The 11,263-nt window shown below is 39.9% G+C and overlaps 1 protein-coding gene across 1 annotated transcript; it reads left to right on the top strand.

Moving 5' to 3' along the window:
- The first annotated feature begins 996 nt into the window (after positions 1–996).
- si:ch211-165g14.1 (uncharacterized protein CG5098) lies at positions 997–11,062 on the top strand. The gene is made up of 6 exons (XM_067423796.1): positions 997–1,182; positions 3,657–5,542; positions 6,204–6,297; positions 7,389–7,438; positions 7,594–7,668; positions 10,214–11,062. Exons 2-5 carry the CDS (start codon positions 3,659–3,661, stop codon positions 7,636–7,638), a joined length of 2,073 nt encoding a protein of 690 aa, XP_067279897.1. The 5' UTR covers positions 997–1,182; positions 3,657–3,658; the 3' UTR covers positions 7,639–7,668; positions 10,214–11,062.
- The last annotated feature ends 201 nt before the right edge of the window (positions 11,063–11,263 follow it).

Below are 11,263 nucleotides of genomic sequence, written 5' to 3'. Positions count from 1 at the left end.
CAATTGCAATACGCTAATAGCCTGTTTATTATAGTAAAAGTTTAGTAACCATGTTTGGCAGATTGATTACAATTACCACAGTTTTACTACAAATACCATGGTTAAACTATGGTCAGAGTAGCAAAGTCATTGTTATTTTTGTGGTTACCATGGTTTAATTACAATAACCAGGATTTTTTTAAAATTTTTGTTTTTGTTTTTTTTATTTGTAGTAAAACCGTGGTTAATTTTCTGTATTCTTAATCTAAAACATCAAAATGGAGAATAAATGATAAATCAAAGTTAAGTTCAAGTATAATTTTCAGATGCATTATGGTACTAGTATTTGGACTGAAATATTTATTTTGAAGTCCATAAAATTGCTCCACGTGGCTCTGGGGGTTAGTAAAGGCCTTCTGAAGCAAATCTTCTGGCGCTCTATCCTCTGCACTTCCACGCTTGTCTCTGGAACTTACGCTACGCCTACGTCCTACGTGCATACAACAGTTAGCGGAGGATAGAGATTACAGTTTGTAAAGTTTTAAATAGGCCTATGGATATTTTTTTCTTACACAAATGCATTGCTTCGCTTCTGAAGGCCGTTATTAACCCCCTGGAGCCGTGTGGAGCAGTTATATGTTGGATAGATGTCCTTTTATGGACTTCAAAACAGAAACAGCCATTCACTGCATTAAAGCTTGGAAGAGCCAGGATATTTTTAATATAACTGATCGTCTGAAAGAATAATGTAATATATACCTAGGATGGCTTGAGGGTGTGTAAATCATGGGCAAATTCTTATTTTTGTGTGAACTATCCCTTTAAACAAGCTAAGGCCAACCAGACTAGGCTGTTTTTATCAGGGTTATAACTTTTAAATGTTTATATTCATTATTCGGCATTATATGCTGTTATTTAATGCATGGAGAAGTGTTTGATTTGGCATAAGTTGGCCTTTTGTACTGAACATTAGACTTTTAATTTGAAAACGGCTCTATTGTGTTGCGTATTCCGGCCGCCATGTTTCAGCCAGAATCACACAGTTCAACAGAAGAAACTGCCTTGTCCTGCTTTCGCCAGTAGTTTTACTCTTTTGTATGGTTAGTCCCTATGTGTTTTAGACCAGATACATTTTTTAACCCCCCGTGCCTTTGATAAGATGTTCAGTAGCTGTGGGCGGTGAAGGGACGCGTTCATCCTCTGGTGAGAGTGCACTGACACCTGGTTAGCGTTAGCTTCAGTGTAACGTTAAGTGAGTCAGCCTGCCTGAGTTCATCCATATCACTCAATACATCCATCAAATCATCACGCAGCGCAATAGAAACAGCATTAATGCGCCTCATTGATGCATGTGCGCGTGAAGGACTGATTATCTCTTGGGTTTGTGTGTTATTTTTCATCCCGATGTTGCAGTGGGATATACCTGTTTTCAGGTGAACTTTGAGGGCATTATTAGAAAAGATTGACCAGTTTGTTCTTGGTTAAAGAGCACTTTATTTTACCCCTATATGGAACATACGTCATTTATAAATAAGAAAAAATAAATAAATAAATATATATATGCATGTCATGACATCCCCTTCAGCCAATATATCCACCAGAATCTGTCATGTGCCACTTTTTTTGCCAACAAGGAAGTGAAGGACACATGCTGTCAGGCTCCATTGTAAGTTAACTTTAGACTAGAAAATGTATTCCATTTTTCTTTAAAAAATGCATTACATCTAAATGTGCCTTTTGGTTTTATAAAAAAATATTATGCACATTTTGTTAAAACAACTCCAAGACCAAAAAAAAGAGTGCATTACGCATAAATGACAATCCTTTTATGTGATATACAGAAAACAGAAAGGAAAAGCTGTACATTTTCCAGAAAGCATTGATAATAGTGATGACAGTCCATCAGAAAATAAGGTCATAGATTTTTTTGGCAGCTTTTATCATATTTTTATCAGCTTTTACATACGTAAATCAGTATGCTTTTATTTCACTATCTATATTTTCTCAGAGGGTGTTATTTACCTCTATACAGGCTAATTCATTTTATTTCATATTTAGTTATTTCATATTTCTTATAAATTCTTATATTTGATCAATAATTTTAATTATTGAATAATTTAACCGAATTAAGCTTGGGACATACTCTACAAGAACAAAGAAATGTGTTCGTATTCTCGAGGTAGCAAGAACAAGAACAAACTCCGTTCTGGACAGTACATTCCATACTACACCAGAAAAGTAGGTGCCGAACGTTTCTCAACCACACCCACTTTACATTTCTGATCAATCACACAATAGATCTCAGACACCCACAAGAAAAAAGTTCTGCTCAGGGGATATGTTGAGAATAAGCTGCGAGAACTGTTTTCGTTTTTTTCTTGCAACTCTGGGAGCGATAACTTTTGTCTCTGTTCTTATGGAGTATGTAACGGCCTTGAGTCATTCTATCAAAGGATTTGTGCACTATGGTTCTGCTATGATCTTTGTTTGGAACTATTTTCATTGGAGTAATAATATTTGGCAAAACCGCTGCCTTGGTCGTGTTGTTGCTAAACTAACTGTTATAAAAAAAAAAAAAAAAAAATCGACATTTTGAATATTTACTTCAGTATGTTTCTTCTGTGAGTTTTGTGTGTGCTATACACTCATTTGTTTTGAAAGACAGGCAGCACAAACTACAACAGCTTTACCAGAAGTATACATTATCAATCACAATCAGAATCATTCTCGTGTTTCAAATGCTTTCCTAGTTATTTATTTTTTTTTTCGCTGAAGATTTAATCAGTTCACTTATCTGGTCAGGCAAGTAACCCAGCAGGCATAGCACGTCAATGTGACGTCACAGGAAGACGTTAGACTAATCCAAAGTTAGTCAGACATCAAATTTAGTTTGGACTAAGCACAGTGCTGTTAAAAAATTAAAAAGGGGGTAAAATTGCCATGGCAGCACATTAAATCTCCCAAGATCTCAGCAGAGGAGGAATAAACAGACAACACATGTTTTGGCTGTTCTTGACATAAACAGCAGCAAGAGAAAAACTTGTTTAAAGTGTTTGGGGGGGTATTCGTCAAAAATACTCCTTCCGGTTTCTCACAAGTTTCAGAAAGTTTTTTTCGAGTATGGGTCACATACACAAATGTTGACACGCTGCTAAATACAGAACAGTACCACATAGAGAAATCCTACTGTTGCTGCTGCTTCTGTTCAATTTCAGCCTCCGGATCAGATTCTGGATCATATATGTATTAGTTGAATCTGATTGATACCCCTGGTTTGTACCCACACGATAGCCAGACGATACGCCTCCATCCGCTCTGTTTTTTTTTTTCTTCGGAAAAAGTCAGTAAAGCTTATCTTTCTTTTATAAATATAATACAACTAAAGACTTTTCGGAAATATGAAGGATGCAGTACTACTGTATTAATAACTACTGAGTGTTTCACTGATCACCATAATGGTGACCTCAAACTTAATTATTTTCAATAAAACATCTAAGCCTCACTTAATTCTCAATAAGAGCTTTTCTTTTAAGAGACGTCTGACAGAAATAATCTCAGTCTGGTTAGTAATGCGTTAAGCTGCTAATTATGTTTGTGAAGTTGTTTTTTTTTTTAGTATATTGGCAGCCGAGTTCACATTGACCATGTTATTGACTCCTGCATTTGGTTTCTTTCAGTTATGGATCCTCTCGACCAGGTCGATGTCATGCACCTTCAGGGGTCTCGTTCCTCAGCTCTGGATCTGTCTGTGGGCTGCAGGCAGGGCTCGTTAAACTCCATGGAGGCTCTGGATTTGGTGAAGAAGCCCAGCTGGTGTGGCATTACCTCAGGGAGCAAGAGCGCTAACATGTCCGAGTCTCGGTCCGGTAGGTACATCTCTCGGCCTAGCAAACAGATTCCACCTGATCACCCAGAACTAGGATCAAAGCATCATGGGATGTCGTCCCACGGCTCCTACTCTATGCCTTTACCCCTGATCAATGGATTGCCGTCCGTGGCTCAGATACTGTCTCAGTGCCCACCAGCAAACCAAGAGTTTGTGGATGACGCTGACTACCATGTGGGAATGGACGAAGTGTTGACGCAAGCGAAAAGATGTCGCAAAAAAGCCCATTGCATGTTAGAAAACAGCACACTAGGAGGTAGGATAGTGCACAATCATCCACAAGACACTTTGACCAGTTATGGTGAAGCATACTTGAGTGACACACTGTCACAGACTAAGGGCTCGTCATGTTTACCTCAGGACGCATACGCACTACGTTCCACCAGCTCAGCGGTTGAGCAGACTGCCATTGAAACTCTCGCATCCGAATGTACCGGCGCTAAAGAAACATCCCCATGCTCCCCTGAATACATCTCCAGTGATGATGACAGTGATATCATTGAAGTGCCAGTGAGCAACTCCAGATGCAAGATGCCCTCAAACTGGCGCCCCCGAACTGAAAGTGTTATTGTTAGCGACATAAGCCATGGAAGACGAACAAGAAATTCAACTGCGAAGCAGGAAGTCGAGCGTGATCATCAAATGGACCGCTCTCCCAAAAATGTGAACAACGTCTACGCAACGGACGAACCCATTTTTGAAGGCCGTGGCAGTAGGACAGGCTCCGAATCCAAATCGCTGCTGTCGTGGATGGAGTCGGTCTTGATACCTATATCCCCGCAGGACAGCGAACACGACACGGATGCTGCTTTTTCCCAAAACTTCCCGTCTACCTCAGATGCAGAAAACACGAGCGCCTTTGCGTCTCCGCAGATTGAGGCGTCCACTTCGATGCCAAGCCGCTTGCGGAAGACTCCGGCCTCAAAGAGTAAGAAGCGGACAAAACCGAGGGCCAAACCAAGACCCAAACCCAAACCTAGACCCAAACCGAGGAAACCAGCTAAGCAGGTGAGGCCGTCACCCGCCAGCAAATCGAGTACGGCTAAGCGAAGACGCCGAAAACCTCAGACGTCTGGACCGTCGTCCATGTTTTTTCCTAAAGAGCCGGAGATCAAACTCAAGTATGCAAACCACAAAGAAGAGAAGACGCACCCCAAGCTGGACAACTTCGCCCCCTACATTCGCATGGAGTTCTCATCCTGCACAATCGTCAATTTTAGGGAAGAGGACGATTCTTCGACAAAGAAAGGGTCACAGCAGGTTGTCTCAGGGGTCATCCCAAAAACCTCGTGCTTGCAGCTGGGCAGCGTTGGCTCCGATGCCCGGTTTCAGCTCAGGCGTTGCTGCTGCCTGTGTGGAAGGGGTGGCAACACCGAAGGCCTCGGGGACTTGCATGGCCCGTACCACTCTAGCGGAGCTCAGCCCGTCTGTAAGACCGACTGCAGTCCCGCGGCCCAGAAGCAAGAGCCCGAATGCAGCGATTTGGAGTCTGTCTACAGTTTAGAGGACGGCGCATCCCATTCGGTCAAAAGGCAGAGGAAGGAGAACGCGGAGGAGTCCGGTGTCTGTAGTGAGCACTGGATACACGAGGACTGTAGCATCTGGACTGCAGGCATCTTTTTGGTTAAAGGGAAACTCTATGGATTAGAAGAAGCCATCCGACTCGCACAAGGAACAGTAAGTTGTTGTTTTTTCTTACCCAGTTTCTTGCCCTGTCCGTCCATCCACCAAAAATATTGATTTCACAAGTTCACACTTACATATAATTTATAGAGAGTAAATTTAAATGCGTATTTGGTGTGCTGCCTGGGGGGAGGACTTCAAGCTTAGCACTTTGGCCCGAACTTAGAGTACCCCCGCGTATGTAAGTAGTTTAGAAGTAAAAAAAGAGCAAAATGTGGAGAAGGGGTGGTGGAGGGATGCTGATAAACTGTCAACAAAATGGAGGTAAAACTGCTGCGTATATATACACCTCTTTTGTTGATTAGCTGAGTACTCCACCTGTGTCAATTATTTGATCATGCTCCTCCCAAACCTTGTTTAATAAAAACATCATTTGTTGTTAGTGTGGGTAGTGATGAACAGTGTCATGTTGACTGTTCCAAGATGGTGGGCGATTTGACGCGAATGAAGCAGTGATCTGCATATTATATTTGCATATACTTCATTTATATGATTTTGTGAGGGATTTCAAAATCTTTTGGTTAAATATGGTAATTGACAGGTAGATTCTGTTCCCTTATTTCTTATAAAAAATATTGTCTGACTGGCTTTTTTAAACATTGCTGTATTTGAATCTTCAGAAGCTGAAAGGTGCTGTTGTGTTTGGTTGTTACAGGTGTGTTCACACTGTCACATGGTTGGTGCCACTTTGGGATGTTTCTTCAAAGATTGTCCCAATAAGTACCACTTCCCCTGTGCCCTGCAGTCAGGTAACGCTCATCAGCTTTTCTGTACTCAAATGAATGAAAATAATGTAATAATAATTAGTGTTGGGGGTAACTTGAGTTATGTAATAAGATTACTTTTTCATGTAACTAATAAAGTAACGCATTACTTTTAAAATTTACAAAAAAATGTCTTGAGTTCCTTTTTCAAAAAAGTACATTTTTCACATTTATTTGACTGACAGCTGTCTTCTTAAATATTCTTAAATCTTCAAAAATGTTGTGTGTGAACAGGTTATTGTAGTTCTGGTCTAAATGTGAGCATTTATTTATCTCACTTGCACCATAAAGATTAATTTCTCCTCAAAATGAATGAAATCAATCAAATGCAAAATCAGACCACTATGCAAACGTACAATAATTAAATATTAAATAAATCAAATATTTGTATGCATTTAATCTACCTTTACAGTGTTTTGCTGCTAACTTTCGATGGTTCCGTTAAACAAAAAGCAAAAATTACTTTAGATTTTTAGTTTTTATTGGTGAAGTGTGTTTTTCTCCTGCGTCTAATTTTCCACTATCCTGAACGGCAGAAAAGCTAAAAGGTTTGTTTGAGCAGCGCCCTCTAATGTACATGCTCTTTTTGTTTAAAAAACAAAGGTTTTTACCTTACTTTTAAAACATTACTTTTCTTAAAAAGTAACTAAGTAACTCAATTAGTTACTTCTTAAGGGAGTAACACAATATTGTAATGCATTACTTTTTAAAGTAACTTTCCCCAACACTGATAATAATATGCAATAACTTTCAATAGGTTATGGCTTTTGTTTGTGATGTTATGGTGTATTTATTGTGCATTGGCCATTATAATATGCTGTGACGGTCAAGATCGCAGCAAGATCTCAATTCTCTCAACAGATGCGTACCGTGTCCTTTCGTCCTTCCAAGTTCTTTCTTTCCAGGTTGCCTATAATATGACTTCAGTTTGTTTGCTTGGTTTTATTGTATTTATAAGATATTTGTATTTTTGTAATTTAATTTTTACTATGAAAATAGTTTCTCCCTCATCTCCGTTTTGCTGCACTGATTCTTGTGTTTTGAGGTTTTTTGTCTGTGCTGTTGTGTCTCCGCAGACAGTGCGCTCAATGAGGAGAACTTCACGATAAGATGCCCGAAGCACAAGGTGACTCAGAGATAATGTTTTAGTTGAGTCAAGTTATGAAAATGACATGGGTTTGCAGCACAATAGACTGCAGTATTGAATTTCTGGGCTCTGTTGACTTCCTCTTGCATCATCTCCAGTGCTGATAACGATCCCCCGTGTGTTCGTTTTCCCAGAATAAAACATCCAGATTGAGCGTCAGCAGGCTGAAGAACAGATGACATTTGGGAGGTGTTGAAATGTCTTTGAAGGTATTTTTCTGCAGCGTCTCACTACTTATTGCCTTCATCTAGAAATATCAAACTTTATTTGATCATTTTGCCAGAGGTCAGTTTTCCTTATTAGGATCATTAAGAATTTTTGTTTTGATTTGATTTTGACCGATTTCGAGAGCAGTGATCATGGTATTCCTCACACTTAACTAACAGCATTTTTAACTTCTGTGATATTTTCATGGCAAGCACTTTTTCTTTCCTATTTCTCATTAATATAATGCAACAAAAAGAACTACTGTAATGTTAAAGCACTGTATTTTTTTTAATTGTTCATAGATTATTGTAGAATTTGTAGGTACTACATCTGATACAGTACATAAAGTATTTTTAGTTTGAAAAGTTGCAAAAATTAGATTGTAATGAGAACTGACACTGAGACAAACAAATAAATGAAAGGCCTGACCCAGGCATGTGCTGATGTAGCCTGACGTGGTCATACTCAATTCTAGTCAGAATATGAGTCTGAAACTGCTCCATTGGGCTGTGATTATGGGGCGTGTTTCAACCCAACCAGGAAAGATATCAATTGGATAGACCTACAACCAATCAGAGCAACGAAGCGACGCATTGTCAAATATCAACAGAGCTCAACTGCACTGTGTTGCCAAGTCCACGTTTTTTCCACCCCCGGGTTGTTTTCTATGTCCGCGGGTTGAAGCGACTATTATGTGATATTTAGACCCATGAGTGCGAATTTTAACAGGCAACCTTGCCAAAATAACACACATTTTACCCCCCAAACACCAAGCGCCATTTTTCCCCTGGAGAAGCCCCCGAGAAGCTATTGTTTAGGGCTAGTAGTTTGCGGGTTTTGTTGTAAAAACTTGGCAACCCTGTCTGCACGTGCGCTGGAATAAACGATCTTTGCCGGTGTTGTAAAAAAATAAAATAATTTTATGATACACAGAGTACTTACCCAACATGATCATCATTTCTGAGAGAAATAGTGAAGGTGAATGCAGATACAAACAAGCTCTCCGTTCGATCAAATATAATCCAAGCCCCTTTGATGACGTGATGATTACGTTACTGTTTATCATCTGTCCGTCATCGTCTAAAGCCCGCCCTGTTGATTTCATTGGTCTGAACAGTTTCTGTTCGGAGATAATCACTCCTCTATGGATTGAGGCCAGACCGAACTGCCAGACCTAAAAAATTTGTGGGCGGAGCTAAGTTTGGTTGGCATCCAGGCTAGTGCTGATGAGCTTTTGAGTTGAATCAAGTGTGTTTAAATGGGAGAAAAACAAGTGGTATTGGTGTGCCTTCAGAAACTGGGCTGAGATGCATAGAAGCAGTATTGGGGTAACACATTACATGTAACCTGAGTTACATAATCGGATTACTTTTTAAAGAAACTATAACGCATTACTTTTTAAATTAGAACAAAATATCAGTTACTTTTTCAAATAATTGACAAGTTTTCCCATTTATTGACTGACAGATCTCATGTGTTGAATATTACTAATGTCACATACTATTTAGGAAGGATAGTATGCACATTGAGATGCAGGCTATGTCCCTGTAGACTGAACCATAGACTAACAGACAGGAGACACACGGCTACTAGTGATAGTAGTGGCAATCCACTTGCCACTCAAGTGGCCACACCCTTAATTATGCAGAAATTTAGGGCTAAGTATAATTTAAATGGACAAGTTATAAAAAAAATCACCCCCTCACAGTTGTCATGAAGGGTAAAATTAGCCATATAGACCAAAACTTTATTTTTGTACCAGGCTGTAAACATATATTTCTCTGCTGTAAAGTTAAAAGCAATGCTGTAAAAGCATTTTAACATGGTGGGTCTATGGCAGTGGTGGTGAACATCCGTCCTGGAGAGCCACAGTCCTGCAGAGTTTGCTATAACCCTAATCAAACACCTGAACAAGCTGATCAACCAATGAAGGGTTACTAGGAAGGCAGGTGAGTTTGATCAGGGATGGAGCTGAACTCTGCAGGACTGAGACCCTGTCCCAAATGGCACCCTAAACCCTCACGGTCTTCCTCTGAGTCCGCACTTTCACAACGTAATGCACGAACATCCTTCTTTAAGCTTAAATGATGAATGGGACACCCTACGGTCTTGTGGACTTAACGGACACGCGCACAGCACACAATGGCCATTGTAAGTCCACAAGACCGAAAGTGCACATGAAGTTCGCCACCTCTGGTCTATGGGATTGACTCCCTTCCAGTCGATTAATTGCAGTTTAAGTCACTTCTGTGTTGGATTCGAGAGAGACCAGAAAGTTGCCATTTGGACTGAACACGTAATATGCATGATGTTCATTTTTGTGGTTTACACAGGGACAATAATGGTATCATATTCAAAAACTTGCTCTTTAAAACCCGTTTTCCAAAGTTAGCATTTTCAGGCCCCCAAAACACTCTTATCGTGTAAATGAATGGCCAAAACTAGGTTTTCTGTTTTTAGTTGAAAACACTATTGTGTAAACTGCCACTAAATTCATGTTTTTAATGGTGTAATGCTCATTTGTTTTTCTGTGGTCTTCCTCGGCAGGTTGCCTTCGGCAGACATTCGGTTATCCGGCTGTGAAGTGGATCCCTGAAGTGTTTACAGATTGTTCCAGTTGATTTTTGTACTTCACGTGTTTGAGTGTTTACATGTACTCTCAGGCAGCGCGATGAACGGATGAGCTGCATCTGCTGCCTTTTCACCTGTCGCTTGAGTCGAGTGGTGCCCTGGACGACGCTGGATGATTTTCACTGCATTCCTCTGCTTTCTGAACACGCGATATATATTCAACCTCTGCTGATCTTACACAAATGAGCTCTTTCACTGAAGGCCAAATATCTACATGCGCTTCAGACTGAATCCTGTAAAGCCCTTTGCAAGTTAATAATGAGAGCTTTGTTTCATTTGAATTTACAGTACAAATGCACTTGAGCAGGAAGTGCTTGTTTTTTTGTTGTTGGTTTTTCCTAATTTTTGTATGAATTCAAGCATCTCATTGTTTATTAAACATGTAACTGACCATTATTTCACAGTGATGTCTTTATCACTTAAAACTGAAATGCTGAATGAACTGGTCTCCTCCAGTGGTACCGTATGCACTAGTATGTGAACATATTTATTTCTATTTATGTTTAATGCACATGTGTGTATTTATTTGCCAATGAATAGCTTCCTTTGAGAAGACAGAGTGTGTTTTAGCACCTTGTATGAATGCAGTAAAGGAACATTATAATTTGATGTCGGTAACAGCTACAGGGTGCTTTAAATATGAATCTGATTTGAGTTTTGAATCTTGTGGCCGGGGAGTCGCAGCGTCTGTAGGATTTTTCCATTTCACCTGATGCCTTGTGATGTCTCGAGCTCAATAAATGTTTTTATGTTCTACATTCCTAACATGCGACTGTGTGAGTGTGCTTCATGTTGCTGTGGACTTGTGGTGTTGACACGCGTTTGTCCAGATGGTGGTGCTAAACTATCTCAGACAAACTCGGGTGAGCATTTCTCAGAATCTTTCATGCCTCTGTTATTTTAGCTAGGGTGACCAAACGTCCTGTTTTCCCAGGACATGTCCTGTTTTCAAATACTGTTCAGGCC

This window comes from Pseudorasbora parva, chromosome 2, assembly GCF_024679245.1.
Source record: "Pseudorasbora parva isolate DD20220531a chromosome 2, ASM2467924v1, whole genome shotgun sequence".
Classification (NCBI taxonomy): Eukaryota; Metazoa; Chordata; class Actinopteri; order Cypriniformes; family Gobionidae; genus Pseudorasbora; species Pseudorasbora parva.
Note: the sequence above shows the minus strand (reverse complement) of the source record. Positions and strands in the feature narration are given on the sequence as shown.

What these genes read in the sequence shown, in the direction of transcription:
- si:ch211-165g14.1 (XM_067423796.1), top strand. Translation starts at nt 3,659, where the DNA reads ATGGATCCTCTCGACCAGGTCGATGTCATGCACCTTCAGGGGTCTCGT. An exon ending in TCCGACTCGCACAAGGAACA is followed by an intron (nt 5,543 to 6,203) that starts GTAAGTTGTTGT and finishes TGGTTGTTACAG; the next exon opens with GTGTGTTCACACTGTCACAT. An exon ending in CCCCTGTGCCCTGCAGTCAG is followed by an intron (nt 6,298 to 7,388) that starts GTAACGCTCATC and finishes GTGTCTCCGCAG; the next exon opens with ACAGTGCGCTCAATGAGGAG.